The sequence below is a fragment of the Lissotriton helveticus genome, chromosome 6, assembly GCF_964261635.1.
Source record: "Lissotriton helveticus chromosome 6, aLisHel1.1, whole genome shotgun sequence".
Taxonomy (NCBI): domain Eukaryota; kingdom Metazoa; phylum Chordata; class Amphibia; order Caudata; family Salamandridae; genus Lissotriton; species Lissotriton helveticus.
In genome coordinates this window covers 1,165,053,671-1,165,079,526 of record NC_136067.1, presented here as the reverse complement: position 1 = coordinate 1,165,079,526, position 25,856 = coordinate 1,165,053,671, and the positions used below count along the sequence as shown (strand labels likewise).

Sequence of the window (25,856 nt, the reverse complement as noted above, 5' to 3'; positions counted from 1 at the left end):
CGCACCATTGTAGATGTTTCATATAAACCATTGTGTTCTGGGGTGTAGGACGGGTAAAGCTAATTAAATGCTGCTTCAGTAGTTCGATGCAAAAACAAAAGAATTGTTGGTGAATAAAATGGTCAACAGAATCTGCTGCTCTACAGAAACACATTCTATAGCATTGGCATTCCTTATGAATTAATGTGCATTGAAATGGGAAACTACCTATATAATAATGACAAAGCATGGGCCATTTAATTCTTTACTTCAATAGCATAGAATGTTTCATAATCTCTTTCATTGTCGCATAAGAAAGTCAACCCGACACACAATTTAGTCCACCATTGCAGCATAATTTCAGACCTGTCTAAAGGTAGTCCAAAAAGTGGTCCTACCCTGTGCCCTGACCCTAAGGCTGACAGTAACCCTTAACATAGCTAAACGAGAAATTAAAGCTTAACTCCAGTCTGGCCCCTTAACTGAACACTAAGCCCAGCCTTCGCCCCAAGTTTGATGCCAACTGTAAAACTAGCTTCTGGCCTGTTCCTAGGACTAATGCTAACCATATGCTTTGAACGTCGGCCTTAGTAACTGTAATCATATTGTGAGCGCATTATATAGCGCTTACTACTCTGAGGCACTGAAGCATTTTCTCGTGGGTAGCACCCTACTCCTGGAAACCCAAAGGTTAGGGATTATTCTAATGGTTATTGTTCATTTTTGGAATTAGTCATGTAAACTTAAGGAAACCAAACCCTTGAATTACTCTAGTCATTTTGTGGTAATTAAGTTAACAGGAGTTGGGTATGATCATTAGTGTGGGTTTATGAAAACAATTGGCCGGATGAGTAGATAGAAAAGAGGAGTTTAACTAGCATTAGTTTGTAGGCACATGATTTTAAAGAAGGGGAGGTTTTTATCCATGGGGTGAGGTATGGCAGTTCGCAGAAACACAATAATAGAGTTCGGCAGCCAGGCAGGCTATAGAGTAGGTTACACTTCTCATCCTAATCTTAGTACGGGGGTGTTTGTAAGGAGATTGTGCTTTATCTTAGAGAGCACTGGTAGGGCATCCGTCTGTAACAAGAGAGGTCACGAGTCATGTTGGTTCTCGTGTTTGAGAACATGATCATACAGATAGTTTGATGAATCATGTTGGGAATAACCTAGTCTTAACCTTTTTAACTTAAATTAAAAGATAAAATGTTCTCAACAGTATTTTTTTCAAATTGAAGAGGATGTGGTTTAATGGCTAGAGCGGCTGATCTCAAAACTGGGGAATCAGGTTCGAGTCTAGGCTGGGATGCACAAAATACTGTGTTTCTAGGCAAATGACTTAATCTCCTGGTGCCTAACAAAAACAAGCATTTGTAATGCAATAGGTCTTGCATTAACGAGAGTTTGAGCTATTGGCATTGTAAAAGCTAATAGCTTAAACTCTCGCAAATGCGAGACCTATTGCCTTGCAAATACTTTTTTGTATAAGTGACCCATGCCGCGCTTTGAAGCTAATGAAGGTTCCACCCCTTTCTTTAGATGAGCCGCGTCTAAAGAAAGAGGTGCAGCCACCATTAAAGTTAAAGCGTGGTACGGGGCACTTTTCCAACAACAAGCATTTGCAATGCAATAGGTCTCGCATTTACTTAAGTTTGAGCTATTGGCATTCTAAATGACAATGCCTTTTTTTATTCTTTGGTTTTTAAAACTTAAATAAACGGCATTGCCATTTACAATGCCAATAGCTTAAACTCGCGTAAATGCGAGACCTATTGCATTGCAAATGCTTGTCCTAGTTGTTTAGGGCCCTGGATTGGAGGGTGACAACTAAGCCAGGTAGAGCCCGGGCAAGAATCAGCTAAAATTATCACAACGCACAAAAATGTTTTGAACACTCCAAAACTCGTTACCCACAAGGTGATCTGTAATTCTCATGCACAGAAAAAACAACATTAAATTCTACTGGTTAAACAAATCTCGATGGGTCTGCATTTGGACCCAGTAGGGACCATATGTAACTGGTTAATTGGAATGTTCACCCAAGGAGTTCCTCTTTTCAAGGTAGTAAATGGACTGCCTGTGCAGATGTCATTGCTGTAGTTAATGCAGATCTTGCCCTTTTTAATGAGAAAAATAACTTTGGACCATAGAGACATAAAAAACATGTGATATTATGGTGTGCAAAAATGAAACTTATGCTCGTGTGTCCCTAGATGTCCACTCATGACTTGTAGATAGCAAGCAGTTTACACTTTTGAATCCTGGTAAGGCCAATTAAGCCTTTCATCCTTCTGAGGTCAGTGAGTTCAGTACCATTAAACTGGTTTTGGTAGTAACTTTCAAATTACAAGGCATAGAAACAGCAGAAGTGTGTAGAAAAAGCTACCTAAAATCTAATTAGTATTGTCCATAATTTATAATTGTTTTTATACAGACATTTGTTTCAGGCATATTCTGTGCATAAAAGCAACACGGAAGGCCAAGTTCCTTAATAAGAGCATGAAACTCAGAGGTGACTTTTAAAACCCTTTTAATGTATGGCAGAAGTTATTTTATAGCTTATAATTCAAAGTCATGGTGTGGCTGAGCACGCAACGATGGCGGACGTGTTCGGGTAGAGCTCTGTAAGAAGCTCCCCTACCGCAGGCTATTACTCCGCCACACTTATCCGAATTGGCCCGAAATTGTCAGCAAGAGAGCCCTTCACACCTGACTACTGGCTGCTGAAATTTGGAAACTCTTGCCCCAAGCGCACTACTCCAACGGCGTCTGGCCCCGAACGGCCTGCCGACGAGCGTTTCCTGCCGGCGAGGCGGAGCCACTTGAGATCGGGGATTTAGCTGGCCTGCTGGGCCCAGCGGAGGAAGGCGAGGATCCCTAGACGCTGCCGAGCTCTGCCCGTCCCTTCTGCTGGAGCTGGGGTGAGGGAGTGAGCCTGTGGGGAGCAGAGTGGCAGTGGCTTCCCCTCCCCCCCCCACTCTACTGCCTACCGTGTAGCTGGGGAGATGACCGAGGACCCTCGACCACGAATTACTGTGGCTTAGGAGCCATCGGGCTTTGCCTGCTGTGTGCGGGAGTTGGTGCGGTGGTGCGCCGTCCCCCCTCGCTGGGAGCGGCGGCGGCGGCTGACTGCTCGTCCCGACCTGCCCCGCTGGACAATCCCTGAGACGCCCTGGGCTGGAGCCACTTGGTGGGCAGCGGCGAGCAACTGAGGCCGGGGACGTGGCGGCGGAGGGGTGCGGAGAGGATTACTGCTTCACAGAGTGTGCGACCGGAGCCCTACTGCTCCCCACACCTGGAGGTGGGTGTGTGCACTATCCCCCCACCTGTTGCCTTGCGCTGGGGGTGTGTGTCAGAGGAAGCGTGGCCGCTGCCCCCCCCCCCACTGACCACTGATCGAGGGGTGTTGGCCCTACATCCCAGTGCGCTGCGGAGGAATACACCAGGATACCACCGGGAGCGGTGCACCTCTGTGGCCCTTATCCGGTCGCCTACCCGTCCCTGCGGCCGATGCCCCTGTGAGCCAACGCAACCGGTGTGCTTGGCCCGGGACCCATGATTCAAGTGGCAGAGTCGCCCGGCCTGGGGGCGAGGGCCTCGGAGTAGCGTCTGCTGCAACGGTGACTTGGTATAGCGGACACGGACCTGGACGTCGCTGAGACGCTATCGCCTGCCTGGCCCCCCCTGCGGACTGCTCCCCTCATGGTAGGGGTGCGACGAGCGGGCCTGGGTGCCACACATTGTCGGCCCTCGTTGCTACGCCACAGGCACTCCTGGTAACGGCGCAGGGGCATGCACCTTACAGGCACAACCACCCTGCTAGGACTACATTTCATGAAGCGCTTCAATTTTGCATGGGTCTTTTTCCTTGCAAGCTGGCTACATCCTTAGCTTCTCCTTTCGCTTGAGGCCGGCAACGCTGCTCTGTACTTGCCGCTCCCACTCGAGTTGCCTGCCCCCACGCCGGGAGCACCAGCGGCGTTTGGTGGGGCCCTGCGACTCTGAGCTCCCGGGGCGGTCCCTGCGGAGTCCTGCCGGAGAGCCACAGCTTGAAGGCGACATAGGGAGATTCCCCTGGAACACACCTGTAGCTGGATACTTCAAAGCCTCCCATGTCTGTGGGACCTAAAACGAGGGCTGTGACGGGGAGCACGCAGGTGAAGGGGAAGATGGCGAAGCAGACTGATGCGGACCACACAACCTCTAAGCTGGACACGATGTTGGCCGCTATGGAAAGACTGGAGGAGTCAATGCAGCTAACCCGTACCTCATTAGAGACTAAAATTGATAGCGTGGCCATAGATATGACGCATCTCCGTGCTGACCACAAAAAACTTTCTGAGCGAACGACTACGTTGGAGACTACAGTGACAGAGCTGTCCCCCAAGATCACCCAGATGGACAAACATGTTCAAAACCTCCTTAACAGAGTGGAGTTTTTGGAAGATCGCGCGGAGGATGCGGTAGGGAGAGCGAGACGGAACAACATCCGCATTGCGGGCCTGCCGGAGAGATGGGAACCGAGAGAGGCGCCGGAACACGTGGAGCGTTGGCTCAGAGACATTCTACCGGAAGGTACCCTCTCACAACACTTTGTGGTGGAGCGCTCACCGCGCGCCCACCCGACTTCCCCCTGAGGGTTCTAATTCGAGACCCATGCTTCTTAGCGTGTTGAACTACCGTGATAGTGATTACATCCTCTGTGAGGTTCGCAAACTACCAGAGGTCAGGATTGATAATGCAACCATCATGTTCTTTCCGGATTACACCATACAAGTGCAGCGGCAACGTCACTCCTTTCTGGCCGTGAAACAACGACTCCGCCGACTGGCACTCAAATATTCACTTCTATTCCCTGCACGTTTGCGGGTCGTGGCCCAGAATAAGACACATTTTTTCAACACCCCGGAGGCTGCGGAGACTTGGCTCGACTCGGGGATTGACCCGGAACCTGGGGGAATGCCCCCGAGGACACGCCGCGGCGGGGGTGCTCGACGACGTAGGCGCAGTAGGCCCTCAACGACCAGCTCAGTGCGTCAGGAAGCAACTGTGGGCCCTACACCTTAACACCGCCATGAAGAACAACAGGAAGCTATCCGTAGGGTGGCGGAGATCAGTGGCTTGTTGGCGGAAATCCCTGCTCCAGAGTCAAGTCCTGGGGGTCAAGGGAGCGACGACGAATACGTATATGGGCTGCCAGATTCCCAAGTGTCAATTGACCTTCCGGAGGTTACGCCACAGACGGCTGATTTGCTCCACTGAATATGACCCAGGGTCACTGACCGCTAGTGGCGGACAATGGACATACCCACCCGTGCTCTCTGTGCATGCACACTGCAGTTGGCCATGGGAGCTGCTGACGGCGACTTGCGGGCACCTTGGCGAGAGACTAACCCACTTATTGTGAGACTGGCTATCGGGCCTTCTACTGGTGTCCTGCTGCCACCAGTTCTACCGAGGGTGAGTCCTGACTTTGGTAAGTGCTTGCATGTGCCTCGCTCGGAGTAGTTGCTGGTCGCTTGTCCCTCGGCCTCCTTGAACGATCTGCCCCGGCCACCGGGAACTCTTGCTGGCGAAGGACTATAAGACACTTCCTGCCTGTGGTGGGGGGAGTATACCCACACCCTACCTACATGAACCCTTTGCATACTCAACGTGAACGCACAGTGAACCCCCCTTGAACTGAAGAACAGTTAGAGCGTTTGGACGACGGCATGTTCTGCAGTCGACCTTTTGGCATTGTACTTTTGTTTTCCATAGTTATGGGTCTGGTGCTCCTTTTTCTTACTTACGGTATGTGCTGGCGGGGAGGTGGGATGGTATGGTCTGACCACAAAGCATTTTATGCTGCTCTAATATGTTGCGCTGCTGGTCGAGGGGTTGTGGGCGGAGGGGGGGGGGGGGTAACTGGGAGGTGGGGAAGGATTACAGACATGTCTGCCACTAAGTTTTGCACCTGGAATGTTAGGGGGATGCATACCCCCTCACGCCGATACCAGGTGTACTCCTATCTCAAGCGACATCACGTGCAAGTAGCACTGTTACAAGAAACACACTTGACAGACACAGGTACATTCTCTACGCCGTAGGTGGAGGGGACAATTACATGCCACAGGTTTTTCAGCGTACGCACGTGGGGCTCTAATATGGATTCGCCCGGGGGTCCCCTTTGCACTCACGCGCAGCAACATAGACGTTGAAGGCAGATTTGTGTTAATTCAGGGACGGCTGGATGGACAGGACATAGTCATAGCCTCTATTTATGCCCCCAATGTTGACCAAGGACGATTCCTCGCACGCTTATCGACGGCGCTAGCGGCGTGGCCGGGTGTGCCTCTTTTACTAGGAGGTGACTATAATTGTATACTTGATGCCACACTAGACAGGTCGTCGTCCCCTCTGCCACATGCGGCGCTGCATGGTACGTCAAGAGCGTTTGCTGATTGGGCGATGCATTGGGATCTTATCGACGCCTGGCGTAGTCGCAACCCCAACACGAAGATTTACTCGTATTACTCGGGAGCCCAAGCACTGCACGTCAGACTTGACAGGTTTATGCTGACTAGTGACCTACTGCCCCTCGTCACTGACTCCTGTTACTTGGGCCGCACCCACTCCGATCACAACCCACACACTCTTGACTTTGCCTGGGAACGCCCACACCCCCCGATCCCCACATGGAGACTCCAACCGGATGTCTTATTGGATGCCCCCTTCCGAGAATTGCTTTCGACTTGTACACTGCGTTATTTTGAGGAAAACACTGATACTGCATCCACCCCACAGGTTGAGTGGGATGCATTTAAGGTAGTCGTGCGGGGCCATTGCCTGGGTGCACAGGCGGGGCTGAGACGTCAGGTGGATAGAGAATTGACGCGGTAGAAGATGACCTACTGGCAGATGAACGCGAAGCGGTAGAGGGGGATGAGGCGAGATTGGTGGAAAAACGGGGGGAACATGCGAAACTCCTGGACAGGTTGAAGAACTTAAATTACGCTGCACACTCGGCTCGTACACATCACGCTGGGGATAAGCCTGGTAAGTTATTGACTTGGCGGATTAGGAAAGACACCCAGACGCCGCCATTATTATCGATTCGCACCACACATGGTGTTGTGGTTCACACTCAGAAAGCTATACATGAAGCCTTTACGGGCCACTATGGCAGCCTATACCGCTCCCGCTTGCACACCACTAGTGATGATATAATGGAATACCTCTCAGACATGCCTGTACCGACACTCACCAATACACAGTGTGAGGAGCTCGGCGTGCCGCTTTCGGCGGAGGAGCTCCGTGCTGTCATCTTCTCTCTCTCCAACGGAAAGTCCCCAGGCCCGATGGTCTTCCGGCGGAGTTTTATAAGGCATATTCTACCATTCTCATCCCGGAACTCTTGCGGGTGTATGCGGCTGCGATACACGATGCTGCCCTCCCCTTGTCATTAAATGAAGCGAATGTGATCTCACTTTTGAAGCCCAACAGGGATGCACTGAGCATGGGGTCCTATAGACCACTTGCCCTCCTTAATACGGACTACAAAATTCTAGCAGCTGCGCTGGCACAGAGCGCCACTGGTCCCTGCCTTAGTCCATGCTGACCAAAATGGGTTTGTCCTCACCCGCAGCACCTCTTACAATATCAGGAGGCTGTTTAGGGTACAAAATCTGGCTGTGGCCCGATGGCCCCGCTCGGGATGCGTAGTGCTTGATCTCGAGAAAGCGTTTGATGCGGTGGAATAGCCCTATCTTGCGCTTGTGTTAGAAAAATTTGGTCTAGGTGCAGCCTACCTTCGCATGGTGGAACTCCTTTATTCTGTTCCTGTGGTGCCAGTGCGAACAGGAAAGCTTTTCTCTGCCCCGCTACGGGTTTGTAGGGGCACCAGGCAGGGGTGCCCCCTCTCCCCCTTGATATTTGCACTCATGATGGAACCATTAGCGGCGCGACTACCCTCGTCAGGCGAGACCTGGGGCATCCCCTTGGCGGATGGGGTGCGCGCAGTGTCCCTATATGCGGATGATCTGCTCATCTATGTTAAAGACCTGGCCTGATTTCCGAGTGCGCTCACTGACATATTCAGCACCTTCGGTGATATGTCTGGACTCCGGGTTAACTGGGCTAAATCTGGTGTCTATTCTTTCACTGCGGACACTCCCGAGTGTGAGATAACGGTAATGGGTGAACGGCTCCTTTGGTATCAGACAACCTTTAGGTACCTAGGCATACGAATTTATCGTGAACCCATCAACATACTGGATGGTAATCTTACGAGGACCATATCGTCTCTTACAGCGCAAGTCTCATTCTGGAACTCGCTTCCATTGAATGTACCCAGCCGCATCGCGCTGGCGAAGGCGATCGCCCTACCCAGGCTACTGTACTTCTATGCGAATTTGCCGGTATATGTTCCTGCCCGCGTCTTCCGTGAGCTGGAAACTCTGACCAGGCGACTGATCTGGAACGAGGGGCGGCCCAGAGTCGCGCTGAAAACTCTATATGCTGCAACGGAAAGTGGCGGGCTGTCGGTCCCTAACCACGAACTGTACTACCTAGCTGCGCAATTACAATGGGTGGCCTACTGGTTGAGTGGGAGGAACTTGGGAGATACCGCCTCGGAGGACGCAGTAATGACGGTCCCGCAGATACATGCGCTATTTCACCCCTTGTCCAAGCTCCGCTCTCCGGACCACCTGCATCTCGCGGTGGCGCGCAAATGCTACACAAGAAGCTTAAAACTTACAGCGACAATGGAACCGTATGCGCCCAATCTACCACTCCTAGGCACGCCTTGGGAGGGAGGTGCGCTCGCATCCCCCGTATTGGACAACTGGGAGACAGTCGGTTTGGAGGGACTGGGCGATTTGAGGACGGTGCGCTACTCCCCTTCGCGACACTAGCAGACAGCACAGGACTACCAACCGGACAATTCCTGACCCATGCGAAACTCTTACGTACACTGACACAGGCCTGGGGACCACTTGCGGATGAGCCGCCGACGCACCTACTCATTCAGTATTTACATGTGATGGGTAATGGCTCTCACATAGTGCACTGGCTCGCCCAAGCTTTACATACACATACACAATTCTCCCCTCAGCGCCTGCAAGATAAATGGGCAGCAGACAGGGGCCGAGATTGGACTGACAGGGAGTGGGCACAAATTCTGGCTGGGATGCGAAATATACCACGCAATGCGCGCTTCAAGATTATCCACTATTACATCGTGCACCAGGCGTACCTGTCCCCTGATAAGATTAATCAATACTTTGGGCTTACCACATCAGAGTGCCCCAGATGTGGTCTTGTAGACGCGCAGTTCCTACATATTCTTTGGACATGTCCTACGCTACACACCTACTGGACTGCGGTGGCACAGACACTGGCGAAGGCAACGGGGGGCAGCTTGCCGGTTACGTGGGAGGCTTGCCTACTAGGCTTGTTTAAAAGGACGAAACAGATGAAAGTCCAGGCGAGGTTCTGGGATCTGGGGCTGATCACAGCGAAACGGCTAATTACTAAGCGCTGGAAACATAATGTCCCCCCCCCCAACCAACACACTGGCGTAGCTCATTAGATAACTGGGCACGGGCAGAGAGTGTAGCTCTCCATAGAGAGGAAACGGCGGGGCTCCGCAAGTTCCCAATAGCGCTAGACTGGGACATCGCCTTAGCGTCCTATCACCATATATGCCTACAGGCCGGCATTGTGTGACTGCTGACCCCCCCCCCCCCTCCCATTGGCACACACGCGACTCCTTCGGTGCTTTAAACCCCCCTAACTAACGAGGGTCGATTTGGACCTGTTTGACACCTACCCCACGGCCAATAGCCACACGCACATACTTATTATTAGACACCACCCACTCTTTTGTTTATCATGTTTGTTGGATTGTTCTTTATATTTGATTACCTTGAAATGCAGCTTTGGAAATATGTTGCGCAATTGATAAGACCACTTTCCTTAACGTTGCTACTACAACATCTTTTGCACTTACAATGAACGAGTCTGCGGTGCCATCAGGACACAGATTTGACTTTCTCCATCATCGAGTGCTGCAATTATTGGTTCTTGTTCTTTTACGTATTAGCCAGCCTTTACCGAACAGACCATGCTGTTTCATTTATGCTGCCTATATTATGATCCTTATTTCTAGGCTCTTCTATGTATAATGTTGACCACGTTGATCTATGATGTATAATTTGCACTACAGCTCGGTGGGTTCTTTGTGATTGCATATGTGTGATGTTGTATGATGACTAAATTGCAATAAACATATTCAAACAAACAAAAAAAAATAATACAAAGTCATACCATCACACTTCCCATAAACCGCATACATCCTTGTTGTCTTGTGTTGTCAGATAAAGAGATAGTATGGATACAGGCATGAAGACTAAAATGTTGATCTGTAGTACACCATTAAATACACCAAAAAGCAGTTAGTAATCTGCTGCAAAAATATATCACAATCAGCCTAATGAAAATCGGAAACCAAAAGAAAAAAAAAAAATTGTGAACGGGTAGAAAAATGCAAAAAGATTCTATACTTCCTGTAATCCCTCATAGAATGCAAAAAATAAAATAAAATAAAATAGCTATGATAGTTCCCTTCACGCTGATCAATGTTTACTTTACAAAAAGGGCTCAGAAGACCAATCTTGTGTTCATTGTTTGAACTGCAGCTTTAATTATGTTGTGTGGCCGCCCTTTCACCTTGGTTGCTGGGTCAGGCAGTGGGTATTATGGTGTCCCAAGTCAACTGTAATACCTTAATGTAGTTGACCAGCTGCGTCATTTCGGTATCTAGAGACATCCAACTCGTCTGTACTAGGACAATTAGAAACTGGCTTGTTTAGAAGTATTCCGTGCTCTTATGCACTTCGAATTTCGAAGTTATCGTGTACAGGAAACTGGAAAACTATCAGACTAACTTTAATGTTTACTTTTTTGAAATGCGTCCTGGCAGGGCGAAGGAATTTAAACACATCATGGGACTGTGCGCTTCCAGGAATAATGAATAAGCAGTACAGCGGGGGGAGCAATAGATTTTCGATGAAAGAGGATTGATATCTGCGCTACACACAGGGCATGTGGGGCGGGAACGGGAGGGGGAGGGGGGAGGAGGTTGAGGCTGTGAAACATGAAGGCTGATTTCCGTTCTAAGTGTAGCGCCTAGGAAGGTAGGCTTTGCAGATTTGGCCGAGCGCTGCAGGGTTGCCCAGATTTCCTCCTAATGACGGAGTCTTTACATGTGTCCGCCCACTTCACAGCTGGCTGTGAGAGATGGATGTGTGGCCAGCTGTGGCCACCCACGTCTGAGAGAGCTGGTATCTGAAACTTAGCTCTGAACGGTGCGGAGTTCATGTAAATGTGTTCTCTAGCGCTGCTTGCTAACTGGGCAGAACGGCGACTACCGCAGCACTACAAATGAAAATAAATGGAAATAACATACTTACAATCCGAGAACACACTGCCCCCACCAAGCATAAGACATCACCTCAAAAGGCATCTCCCAACACCTTGGCTCTGCTACACAGCTAAAGTGGCTGCTGCTTCATAGTTGGGCACCCCAGCCTCTATTTAAACAAGCAATGGCTGCAAGGCCGTGAAAGAGACGCGGCCGCGAAAGTTAAAGTAATGGCCAGCGATACGGAGGAAGAGATAAGAAAGGCAGATGGCGGCTGCCCGCGTGCACGCAAGCTTGAGGCCAGGAAAAGCTTGTGGGTAGCACTTTCAAAACCCCCTTACTAAAAGTCGAACAATTAGCGCATGCACTCTGGGCTCGAACTAAAAAGGCATTTGTTTATTAAGTTGACAAACAATTTTTTTTTGTAAAAGCGCTGCATGCTGCAGTTCCACTGTAATAGCGGCTGCTGACCTCTCTTTAGACGTGGCATTTCTAAAGAAAGGGGCGTGGCATCCTTTAATGTGAAAGAGTGGCATGGGGTGCTTGTAAACAAAATATTTCAAAGAGAAAACAGAAGAAAACACATGCGGCCACATTCTGCGCCGTAAATAAACCAAAGGTGCAGCTACCATTGTGGTGTTCCGTGCTATAAAAATAGTGTTAGGAGAGAGCGTGTCTCACCTGCAACAGCAGGCAGGTGAAAACCATTTAAAGAAATAGTGCTTGGAGGATGTAATTAAAGCCGAGTAACACATGTAAGAGGGCAAGTCCTTATGGGAGGTTAAAAGATGAGACAAGGCGGTACTAAGGAGGGACTATTAAGCCTATTGACCCATGAAAAGCCACAGTTTACAAAGGACAATGACACAATCCAATAAAAAATATGGGCGGAGCTTCAAGTCCATACCTGAATACAGCATGCCTCGCAGAGCAGCGCATGCGCTGCCTAGGCTCGACCTAAAAGATGAATGTGTCCATCTGTAACGCAACTGGTGCTCATGAAAAGTGCTCAGATACCTTCAGGTCGATATCACGCTATATAAAACTCACCCAAAAAATATATAGAGAATAACTTTGACACAATGATGGTTTAAAAGTTGTGGCACAGAAAGACTGCACTTACCTCCACTGACATGCACTTCATAAAGAGTATACCGTGGGGAAGACAGCATGCGCATGTCGGGACGGAATTTCTCTGCAAGTGTTTCTATCACATCTTGTGTTGTGGCTGTGCTTGAGACACGAATACACTTTGTTGCAAAATTCCCGGCAGCTTTGTCCTGGAAGTAAAACCGCATCACTCCATGGAACTCCAGCTCCTACAAAGAACAAAGCATAGATACAAGACGATAAGCTCTGTGAGATTGCTAGACACCGAGGCTTTCTGAGACCCAGCTGTCCTAATATCAAAGAATACCATTTTAAATGCCACGCTGCTCTTGGGTTTCTGATGACACGCATCTGCATCTATGTTAACATTAAAATCACATTGCGCTGGGGGGGCATTTTAAACTTTATTTTAAATTTAATGGCGAAATTGGATCTGCCAAACGCTTAAAGTTTACAATGGAGTGGCATTAAATTAACTTCACAATTACATGAGGAGCCCTCAACATGCATTTTTCTCCACGACAAAATCATAAACTTGTTCAACGCAACCTACGCCTGCACTAACCAACAGAGGACTGTCTGGCTCTCTGTCATAATTCGAGCACGTTACAGGTTTCTGATTGTGGTCTCTAACACCATCCACAACACTGACGCTTTCTAATCTCTGAAGCTTCTTTTGTGACCTGGCCTTGCCGGCACCATTGACTCCATAAACCTTAACCTCCTTACGGTTATGAAAATACAATGAAACCCATTGCAGTGCATTGGTGCATTTGTATAAGAAATATTTTAATTTGAGCAGGTGCAGCTTTTTCACTCCCCTCAAATAAATATCTTTCAGAAATGGGTGGGTTGAAGGCAAAGTGGGATTGACTGGAACAGAAGTAGCAACTGAAGCCGTACAAGTGTTCTGCCTTGTCCACAAAGTACTGCTTCTGTAAAATCAATGGGTCAAAAAAAAAAAAAAGGAAAAGCATATTTGACAAAGTACCTGTGCATTCAGCTTACTGAACGCAAGTACCACTCCGTAATTACCTTTTATATATAAGGTTGTGAATCAGATATGGAAGTTTTTAAAACTCAGTTATGAATATGGTTACATTTTAACCTACAGAACTGAAATAGCACAATTCAAATTGAAAAATGGCACACGCTAATTAAACCAGGATAAGGGTGCATACAGTTAAGGGTAGTTGTTAGATTTGGCAGTTCAACAGTGAGCATTAAAACAATGCATTGTTATAGATCTGCAGCAAAGCTAGAAGTGAAAGACAGCTTTTGTGGTAAGTGGGTGATGTAGTTTGAAAATGACTTCAAGACACAGCAAAGAAGCTGCAGCCCAACTACATGTAAACAGTTTAGTTTAAAATCGAATTTGCCTTGAAATTGGACTGTTGCTGTTTTTGCTCCTGGAGTTTGTATGCAGATGCGGTCACTCGCATGTCCTTCATTTCACTCTGACGCACAATCCAAATACTGTCAAATACTTTACATTCATTCCATGTGATTTGGCCTTCTTCTTGCCCCTCCTGCCATCTGTGACAAACACTGACCGAGCAACTTTACTCTTTGTCCCCCGTCCAACGCAAATGAGGTGAAGCGTATCCTTCCTGTCGTGTCTTTCCGTGTTCAGGATAGTGAGATAAAAGGAATCTTCCCTGTTTAGGCCTGTTTTTGCCAGGTAGGGCCAAGGTCAACAAGCATTTGCAATGCAATTGGTCTTGCCTTTAGGACCTTATATGTATTTAGCTATGCAGCACATTAGCCTGAGTGCTGAAACATCTACTGTTCTTTAACATGGAGAGAAAGCAAGCACCAAACTGCGGGACACGCCAAGCATGGGAACACATGGAGAGAAATATTGCCTTTCAGCGGGAAATGGTATAGTCCAAACCTCTGTTTTTAATATAAAATCAGGGCCTTCAGTGGTATTACTACTAAAAATACAAGATTTGAAAAATATTATTGTCTACGAGTGCTCGTGGAAGACAATTTCTATGTACTGGTATCTAGAGAATGCTAAAATGAATCTGGTATTTTACTGACCTCTGTTGGTAGTTTTCTATCAAGTCAGTTAAATAGAGACAGTTGAACAGAAAAAAGTCCCTAAGCGGAAGCAGACAAGTCCTAGGGTTAATCTCCAGAGTCCACAAAGTACATACACATATAAGTATATACTAAAGTATATACAAGGTCTTGAATGCTCGACCTAAAAACGACAGCCCTTTTCATCCTTACAGGTTTCACTTTACCTTCCCTCTCATCATCATTTTTTAGAACTCATTCGGTGGGGGAGAGGAGTACGGAGCAGACGGGGCTTCCTGGGTTCCAACCTTGGTTGTAGAGTTGGTTTGCCACTTATGTCCTGGGACTAGTCTTACTATGGCTCTGCAAACTGGTCCAAAAACAACCCTTTCTACACTGGACTATCAAGGTAGAGAGCGGAAGCAGTCCAAGGTGTCTTGGGGAGTAAGTGAGGGGGCAACAGCTAGTGCTCATCTTAATAAAAAGAAACCACACTTTAGTACCACACTAAAACGTAATATGACATTTAAGCAGTGCTAAGAAGCAGGACCACTATTGCAACTATAATACCTAGTATGGTGTCCTCTCCTTGTTTATGGAGCTGGTATAGTGTCTGTAGCACTTTGATTTTAGTCATAGGCACAGACAAGTGACGGATGCAGTTCAGTAGGTCTCCACTCACTCCACGCAGTTCAGTGCAAGAGTTCAAGCCAAATTAAAAGGGATCGTTTAGGAAATAGGCACTGTTCCTGCTGCAGAAAGCAGTCTGTGCATCTGCTCTATTCTCTCGTGTGAGACCCTGTTAACTGCTCACATTGTCACAGCTGGTGGGAGCGCCTTGAGCTGACTCGATGCCAACATAGGCCCAAAGCAGCAGTTTCACTGGTGACTTGAGTCTCAGTGAGGAATTAGCACTGCAGGATTGCTTGACAGGCACCCATCCAGGCAGATATGGCATTCCAGCCACGGATCTGACAGGTACTCATTGTGCAGTAGTGGCCTCTAGGCCAGGTTCACATTGGGGCTGTGCCTCTCTGGGTAATTAGAGCTTCCGGGCTTGGTTCACATGAGGGTTGTCCTTCAGGCAGATGCAGCCTCCAGGCTTGGATCATCCCCTGCTGTGGCAGCTATATCAACTCTTTGAAATTTCTTGTGGGGGCGGCAGTGCGAAACCAGTTAGTAGGACTAAACCTTCAGGAGAAGCCATGGTGCAGGACAGTCTGGGATGACTTGGGATGTGTTGTTAGAGGACACACTTGTTGCATCGCTGCCGGTCACAGGACATGTCCTGGAATTCAAAGTCAGAGAAAGGTTCAGGCTTCTGCGTTCATGCTAGATTAGAGAGGGCCATGCCAAAATCAAAGTCAAGATAAAGGGTTTCACATACAGTCAGACATGCAGAAAAGGGGTACATTTCTGTAGGATATGTCAAGGACATTCTGGTAACAACAGCAATCATTCATACAAGTGAGCAAAAGATCTAAATTAATTTCTAACTAGTGAAAGCGTAGCAGGTTGTGCAGATATTATGGAGCTGGTATAGTGTTTTTTTTTTTTGTTTTTTTTTTAGTTTTGTAAATGTAGACCATCAACTCGTCACAATATCAAAAGTCGTATTCTAGATTTCAAAATCACAGAGCTGATATGAATAACAGAAGGAAAACCACAAACTTTAGTTCAGATTCATTAACCACATATACGACAGACACTGCATTAAAGTGAAGGATGAACAAACTAGGCTCAATCCCAGTTACTGCCAAACATTCTGAAATTATTTCATGCCCTACATCTTGGCTATTAAATTTCTTTCTAACCATATAGAATTCGATGGCAGAAAAATCTTCCTCTACACTTTACCTGAGATTATAAATGTCAGTCCTTCCTGATTAGTTTATAAATATAGGAAGGGTAGAAGCCATAGTAAAGGGGTGTATACCTAATAATCGTAACACCAGCACACAGTTTAGCAAAAATAATGTACTTTGGATGACCAAAGATACAAACCTTACTAATAATTCCCTCATGGGTTTGATGCAACAGCTGGCAGAAACTTCACTAGTGGGCAGCATATGAATAAAAATATTACATTACACGGTGTATTCTTAAATCAGCAGAATAGAACTGGCACAGAGATTTCCCTTCCAGAAAACAATAGATGTTACAAATTACGTGCACATAAAAATATTCCTTGCAAGACCACAGCAAAGACATGCGTCCGTTGAACAAGTTTCAGCAAAATGTAAATTTGAAAAATAATAGCATATGATAAAAAGTGTAAATCTATGCTTTAAAAATGTGACTACAATGATCACTCAGGGGTCAACTGAGAACGATTTGATACAGTAGTGCACAGATCAAAGGCTGAGAAGGGACACTTAGGCAGCAAAGCATTTTAATGTGAACAGGACAGGCAAGGGGCTTTATGTAAAGTAAAATAATTCAAAAACACGATCTAACAGTATAACATCAAAAACAGAGTCAGAATATACTTCGTAAAGGACTTGGAAGGAGTGTTTCACACTGACAGAAAGAAACTCGACTCAGAGTGGAAGAAAGTGAGCCTGTGTTTGAAGATATAACTTTGCACATGCTCCAATGTAAACAATAAACCAAGTAAAGGTTGAAGAGATGATCTGCAGGAGCAAAAAGCAGAGCCCTTGTAAAAATGAAATAACAGCATTGTCACGTGACTAAATATGCTGACAGAAATGAAATATGCAAACACAATGAAAGGGTTTTCACCAGTGTGTACAAGTCGAATAAATGTGTGATTTGTGCTGCTTTGTGGAAAATACATCTGGGAATGTGGACCAGCGTGAACATAAACAATCTGGGGGTTGGGACCAGGATAATGGAAGCGTATGCAATTGGCCATCACAAGTATGTGGATGATATTCAACTTCACCTTAAGCTTCATGGTAACTCAGACAACCAAGCCAACCTCTTCAACGGCCTCCCTCATGCATCTTTGGATGCAGGAAACCTGGCTTTGCCCGTACAGAGACAAAACCCAAGATCCACAAAATAGGGCCCGAGTTCCTTGGCTCTTCCACACAAGCTAAATCTTGAAAACCATGGCGCTATCTTCCACGGTCACCTCTCCTTTGTCTCCCAGACTAATGCGGTTGTTGGGTCCAGCTTCTTCCCTCTTATTACCTCACCTCAAAAAAATCTTTCATCCTAGCAGTTGTGATCTCCCATTTGGACTACTGCAACAGCCTGTACATCAACCTGTCTAACAAAGCCACCGGCAAACTTTAAAGGGTTCAAAACCACGCAACCTATATTCTTTTTGGTTTGAACCGCTGCAATCACATAACCCCAGCCCTAAAGAATCTCCACTGGTTCCTTTTAAGAGAAAAGTCAAACTGCAAAGACTTATGTGGAAGGGTACCCACCTATCTGACCTAATATATTTGTGTCCCATAGCAACGCACCAGAGGCTTAGATCCATGAACCAGAACCTACTTGCAATCCGTACCCTCCACATGAAGAAGTTCGGCGGCAGATCACTTAACCTCACATTATCCTTTTGAAATTCCTTCCCACCTCATCTCAGGTTGAAAATGACTGTGAAATTTAGAAAACCTAAAACCCCATAGTTATAGCAAAGTTAATAACGAGCCTATGCACTGTATTTTTACTGTTGGCTTCTTTCAATCTTGTGTGCATAACCCTTAACTTAGACAAAGGATGGACATTTTGCCATGAACTGACCTCTAAAGTGTACGATGACCACCAGGTCGTGTGGAATGTAATTATAGCCTTACCTTGAAAGACATAAGAGAGGAGGACAAAAACCAGATGCAGAAGCCTTTGGGAACTGCTGCAAATGTATGTCTATGTTATCTTTACATGCAGCTGCCTTATGCAGAGTATGCAAGTAGACAAAACACTAAAAGGGGTCAACAATTACGACAGCCAGTCCGGAGCAGCACTATATAAACAAGCATTTACAATGCAATAGGTCTCGCATTAGGAAAGTTTGAGCTATTGGTATTGTAAATGACATTTTTTTTATTTATGTGTTGGTTTTGAAAATAGCCAAATTAATAGCTTTGTCATTTACAATGCCAATACTTTTACCTTTTGCAAATGTGACACCTATAGCATTTGTAATGCAACATGTTTTGTATTTACGTGATTTATCAAAGCACCGTGCAAGCTTTCACACAGTGCCATAAACTGATGGGACTGTCCCATTAACAGCACTACTAGCCGCCGTAAACAATAAACAGCGGCATGCTGTGGGAGATGATAGCAGGGGAAGGGCAGTGCACGGCCCGCCATAGTTAAATATAAACAGTGGCGTGGAGGGGGGGCTGCGAGGGAGGTGAAAAATGTGCAGTCACTCAAAGTGGGAGGAGCCAATGGGTTAAGTAGGCTGACCCACTGTCAAATGATGTATGCTGTGGTTGGTGGAAGCAAAATATTAAAGGCAATTTAAAAGACCAATCAATGAAGCTCGATGATGAAAAAACCTTCAATTATCAATATCTCACACAAATGTTTTGGAAAAACAATAGTCGACCAGACAGTAAGTCAAGACCTAAAAACAGTAGTTCATTAATGCACTGATTTAAATGACATGAGCCCTGCTGCTTTGCATATACTTTCCCATTTGCATGAACACCCAGTTGATGGCAGAGAATAGGGAGAAGGGTCTCCTTCCCTGGCCCAACAAATCTGCAGGTGATGGACCCTCAAACACGGGGTGTTATGAGGCACTAAATCTCCCACGAGGGGTGGTATGTACGGTCATTTTTCTGCCCCCACTGAAGAGACAGAAATTGAGTAGTAACATGTTTGTAAAATCATAGACTGTAGAAGTATATTTGGTACAGACGTAGCCAAACTACAAAAGCATTGTCCTTAAATAATATCTCCCTGCAAAAACAGATCTACACCTTTGGTCCCTAGCAACACCCAGCCCTGCCAGGGCTCAAGTTAGAACAGCCGAAAAACTGTTGGAAAGTAAGCCTGGCTGGATTAATGAATTAAATATTTCTGTACACTGTGTTTTTGTAAGGCCAAGATTTAGGTTAACTACATTTTAGAATTATTATTTTTGTAAAAAATGTTTGAGGAATCTGAAGCGTGAAGAGTTTAAATAATCAGAGTTAGACACTGTAACTCCTTGTTTTCAATCAATCAATCAGTAACTTTATTTTGGCCATAAGCCATAAAAGCACAGAAGATAAAAGACAACAATAAAACCATTTTAAGGCATATCATTTAAAAGTACAATAATGTGAATCTTAGAAGAGCCCATAACTCTTTGCTTTTAGGTGGGCACCAGCAAAATGGATGCTTTGAGCAAAACATCAAAAAATAAATGAAAAAATAAATAAAAGAGCCGGTATGTGACATTCTGAACTGTTTCCTTGATTGTGTGGCCAGCTATTCCTAAAACTGGGCATGGAACTATAAATAGGTTATACACAATAAAAAGAATGATCAGGCAATAAAGGTTAAGATATATAAATACTGTAAAAAGGTTCCTATATTCTACAAATAAGTATTGCGCATCTTATTCTCCATCTGTTAGTATACATGCAAACAGATTACCGCTTTTCAGGTTTTCCTGGAAAGTACTGATCTTGTGCCTTGCTTTCCACATACACATCAGATAACGAGAGAGAGCAAAAACTATCAATCTGCTTATAATGTGTCTCAGAATCCTGATTGCTATCTTATGTTCCCTTACTCCTGCATTTCAACTGAGCGGGAATATCCAACACCTCCTGGAATTCAAATAGGTTGGACAGAATAACATAATGTGCTCAATAGTTTCTTTTTGGTCCCCATATGATGGGCACTTTAACTCATTAACCCATGATGTGTACTCCCACTTAGCAGTAAATGTCTGGAGAGACTTGGTTCCATACTAGAATTACAAGAACAGTCGCAGGGCAAGGGGAGGCTCTATTTAGTCCAGAAAGGCCTTCGGCTTAAAGGAGTCTTTAACTGTAACAAAGGCATCTGTTAACGGATCATGGCTTGGATGTGTGGGAAAAAAATTGTCTCTATGTTGTCAATATGTGGTCTTGATGAGTGCTTTGTGAGTAACGCCAGCCTGGTCTGGTCTGGGGCACTCCATAGACCATCACGACCAATCTCTGACAATATGCCATTCACATGCTTTGACAACATGAGCTGGGGAGAAATTGCACTCCACCACCAGATGCACAGCTTGTTCCATCATTAGTTACCACAACTACAACTTTCTCCGCTTTTCCACAAATGTATTCCATGTAATCCAAAAGTTTATATGGCTCATCATTTTTCATCCTGTCACATGTGGGGCCCTTGTGCATTCAACTGTTTCTAGTGTGCATTCAACTGTTTCTAGTGTGCAGATACGCCGATCCGGGACTTTTTCTAACACATGACGAATGCAAAAAACATCCTCAGTAGTTCATTTCTTTACCCAATGCATTTCGGCCTCTTTATTGCCCTTCTTTAGCGGTTCCCTACAAATTTAAGATATTTGACATTAGTTTACGTGTTCAGACCTCTATGCATCAAAAACTACCATGCATTAAACAATTCCTGTCTCGGTTTTTGTGGCAATAATAAACGTTTTCCCTCTAAATGCGCCACAACGCGCATAAAAATGTACCCAAAGCAGCCTATCCCAAACCCCATTCCTCTCACGTATTCGATGTCCCTACCCATATTTAAACCCCACAATTAGGTTTCCCCATCTCCTAGATAGAAAAGCTACTTAACATTCACCCGTACCCATCTACAGAACTGCAAAAGCATCCCCAAACCTTCTTCATGTTGGAGCATAATCTCCTTCTCCAAGTATTCCTTTCAGTACAGAATATCAACTCCTTCCTGCTGTTTCCCTTTCAATTTATATAACGTGACTCCACCCCTTCAACAATGGCCAATCCTATCGCGTAGTCTCATAATCTCCCAACCATCACTACTCCAAGTCTCCAAGCACTACTATAGATGCCTAATTGACCCAGATCTAATAATAACCAGTAACTGACATTTACGTTGACCCACTTCCCGTTACATCGCCCTGCCCAGGTACCTCTAAAATATTCAAATACCTCGCCCACCCGCTGATGTTAACAAACACGTCGATTAAAACCAATTTATGATGCTGACTTCCTAAGACATAGAATTCAACCCGTATGACTATGTGTCAATAAAAAGCATGTGTTGCTGCGTGAATATTCCTACAAAGTCCGATCCGAAAAACTATCTGTCATGATGTTTTCTTCTCCTGGGACGAGTTGTTGAGTTTGCCATCGCACATGTGACTTCCTCCATAGTAATCTCTTTTTTAACACTTCTCAATGTGTGCAACTTGGAAGGAGGGCAGTAAATACATACAGTGAGTTCAACAAGGGGTTGTCCAAGTGCACACCCGTTTTCACTAATAAGTTTACCATCTCTCTGTTCATCAAAATGTTTTTGTCTTAAGCGTGCAACCCAGAAATACGGCCTGCCCAAATGCCGCGTACATGTATATAGGAACCTTTTTACAATATGTGTAACACATACACATATAATGAGCGACCATAACAGACACATAATAGGGTGTAAAGTTGCAAATGCCGAGGACCGCAATACCAAGTGCGCAGAACGACTGCCGATATTATATACACTGCTGCGGGACAGTTCAGTTTCGAAAACGAGGCCTGACACGCAAAAGGGATTTCCGGCCGGGAGAAAGGAGAGGCGTGACACGCACTGAAGGGGCGGAGAAACAACGGAGCGGGCTGCGGAGTCTGGTCTGACACGGAGGGACAGGACGAGAGGAGCCGGTGAGGGGGGGCGTCGGGGCACATTGACGGTGCCCGCCCCCCCCGTGATGGAAGCCCTGCTTGTGCCCAGTGAGCGGGGTTGGGAGTGTGTGTGTGCGGGTTTGTAACAGGGGAGAGGGGGGGTGCGCACGCTTGTATGTGCCTGCGTGTATTGTGCCTGTCTGCGTGTGTGTGTGTGTGTGTGTGTGCGCGCGTGTGCCTGTGCGTGCAGGGGATGGGGCCTGCCTGTGTGCGCGCCGTGTTTGCATGCAAGCCCTGCGGTCTGCGCAAGCGCGCTCGCTCCCGCGGTGAAATCCGACACTGGGAAAGCTCGTGACACTTTGGTGTCCACTCTCCCAAATACGGATAGCATTAGTTGTCGACCTGACAGCATTCATGCTTCGCATGAATGCTAACGTCAGCTCGACCTAAAAACTTGCAAGTGTTAAGAAATGACTTAATATGAGGCGCTGAAACAGCGTTGTTACACAGTGTCGGTTATGAAGAAAGCCATGCTTTCCTTCACCACTAATGAACTGCGACGATAGATCTACTTTTTGTGTCAAGACAATTGAGGTCTCTGCACCGCCAAATCATTCCTTGATATCCAACGATGAGCGACCTGAGCCAACATAGTTTAAAATTGATGAGTGACTGCTGGACACTTTCCAAACAACCCTTGAGGCAGTGAGCTTTTCTGGGTTAAATAGTCAACTATCCTATGCAATAACGAACAATTGGTGCCAGACCTCATCAGGAAAAAAAAAAAAAAAAAAAAAATCAGCGGCGAGGAATGCTTTGAACTGAGGCACAGTGTGTGTCCCGAGCATTCCAAACCTAGAAGCCTCATTTCCCAGAGGCCCCAGCAGTCATTTATCTGTAACAGATAAGTAGCCACACCTACAAGAGGTGATCCCTGAACTCCCCGGCTATAAATAAGCATCCATCGGTGACAGGAAGACTAAATGCATTTGAAGAGGGTGAACTAATAAACAAGCATTTATAATGCAATGTCTCGCCCTAACATTATTTTGAGCTATTGACATTGTAAATGACATTGTTTTTTCGTTTTGTTTTTCTTTTGTTTTTCATACAATAGACAACAATTTTTTTTTAATTATGTGGTTCATGGCACTCATTTTTGGGTTTACAGCACCCATCAAGTAAATTCCACCTCTATGATGTTGTGAGAGTTACAAACCGGGAAAAAGAATCACAACACTATAGCAATGTTTCTATTGGAGGAGCCTCGGTAGATGTGCAAATCCTGACATTGCAAACAAGCAATGGAAAATGCAATAGGTCTTGGATTTATTTGAGTTAGAGCTAATGGCATTATAAATGGCAATGTTTTTTAGCCATGTGTTATGGAGTGTATGCATGTGGTGTGTAGTGGAATTATGTGGGTTGGATTGGAATTGTTAGTTGTGGAATTGTGTGGCGTGAAACTGTGTGGCGTGGAGTGTATTTGTGTAGTGAAATGATGTGGCATGGTAGAATGCTGTGGGTAGTAATTATGTGGTATTCAGTTTACTGGAATTGTGTATAGTGGGATTGTGTGTTATTGAGTGTAATTATGTGTAATGGTATTTTGTGTTGTGTAATGGTATGTGGTGGAGTTTAATTATGTGGTGTGCTGTAGAATTTTGTGGCATGATGTGGAATTCTGTAGTGTGGATTAGATGTATGTGGCAAACACTGTTGCAGCACCCGTAGCTGCTTGTTAGAGCAATTTCTGCTCCAGCTACTATTAATGAGAAGACTTTTCCAGTCCTGAGTCCTTGTTCCATTGTAGGCTGTGATGTTTGTCGTTGCTTTGCTAAATTTTGCAGCCTCCGGTTTTGGAATGCTTTTTTAGAAAACTTGTTTTGTTTCCAGTTGGCTGTACCATGCCTCCAACCACTAAGTGTTCTACCTTAAACTATCTGCATGATTTCTGGTACAAACAGATAGGACAAGACGCCTTCCGTTTATGAGTGGAGCTGGCTGATGCTCGGTAAGATCAAGCCTACTGATAAAATGCTTTTGAACCCCCTGAAATTGTTCGCTCTGGCTCAACTTCATGGTAGAAGCACTTCTTAGGGGTTTTAAATTGTTACAATGCAGTCTGTGCTTGGATTCTAACTTGCATGTGGTAACACCTTTATTTCTTGAAGCAGCTTCCTTGCGACTGGCAAACTCAGGACACTCTAAGGGCAACCATGCTCCTTACACCATGTTGGACTTCAAGTCTGCTAGTGAAGAATGCCCCATAGCTTCAAGGAGAGGAATCATACTTGTAAAGGGGCTGCATGTCTAAATTACCTCTCTGACAACAGTACCTGTGGAGAGTCAGAGACAATAGGATACCTTAGCTGGCATCTGATGGAGAGGTAAATCTCACAGGACCAGTGGTAGCAGTCATCAATCGTTGGAGAGGGAAGGGTGAGAGGTTGTGAGATTGTGTGTGGGGCATGGTAAAGGTGACCACCTTTTAGGGTGAGGGAAAAAGGGGTTTCAGAAATAGTGCAAAAGAAGGTTTCTAGCATGAAAATACTGACTAATAGCAGCCTTGTGTCTTGTATTGAAGAACTTCGAGCTCCCTTAGGCAGTTGAACCTATGGCCCGTCCCTGTGCCCTATAGCAATATACATGCCTCAGCCTCTGTCAGCGATTAAAACTAATTCATCATACTAAACTAGGAAAGAACTGGAGACGACATACAAAGCTCAGTGAAAGAGATGGAGATATTGTGGAGAAGTAAGTGAGAGAGACAGAAAGAGTGGATGGGAGTGAAGATGGAGATATGGTGGAAGAGTGAGTGAGAGAGGGAGACATAGGAGACAGAAAGAGTGGGTATGAGCAGAGTGAAAGAGATGGAGCTATGGTGGAGGAGTGAATGAGAGAGAGGGAGACAGAATGAGTGGGTGTGAGCGGAGTGAAAGAGCTCGAGATATGGTCTAGGGGCGAGTAAAAGAGTGAGGGACATAGAAAGTGGGCATGAGTGGAGGGAAAAAGATGGAGATATGGTAGAAGAATGAGTGAGAGAGAGCAACACAGAAAGAGCGGGTGTGAGCAGAGTGAAAGATCGAGATATGGTGGAGGAATACGTGAGAGAGGGAGACATAGAAAGAGTGGGTGTGTGCGGAGTGAAAGAAGTGGAGATATTGTGGAGGGGCGAGAGAGAGGGAGACAGAAATATTGGGTGTGAGCGGAGTGAAAGAGATGGAGAGGGGTGAGTGAGAGAGGAAGACATAGAAATAGTGGGTTTGAGCATAGTGAGAGAGATGTAGATTTTGTGAAGGAGTGAGTGAGAGAGGGAGATATATAAATAGTGGGAGTGAGTGTAGTGAGAGAGATGAATATATTGTAGAGGAGTGAGTGAGAGAGGGAGACATAGAAATAGTGAGTGTGAGGGGGGTGAGAGGACCAGAGAGAAAGAGGGGGCCCTTGAGAAAGGGTTGGTACAGTAATGTGTGAAAGGAGTGGAAAGAGAGATGGCAATGGAGCGAAAAAGGAGGGCATGTCGATTGTGAGGTTATACAAAGAGGGTTTAGGAAGGGGTTGTGATAGATAAATCCAGAGAGGCA

At 46.0% G+C, this 25,856-nt stretch overlaps 1 protein-coding gene across 14 annotated transcripts in view; it reads right to left on the bottom strand.

The window, feature by feature from the left end:
• AFDN (afadin, adherens junction formation factor) overlaps window positions 1–25,856 on the bottom strand; it is a 1,642,835-nt gene that overhangs the window by 1,521,675 nt on the left and 95,304 nt on the right. For all 14 annotated transcript variants that reach the window (XM_078648844.1, XM_078648846.1, XM_078648851.1 and 11 more), the window contains exon 2: window positions 12,510–12,705. In XM_078648844.1, the coding sequence (XP_078504970.1) occupies window positions 12,510–12,705 (196 nt within the window). The remainder of the gene's footprint in view (window positions 1–12,509; window positions 12,706–25,856) is intronic.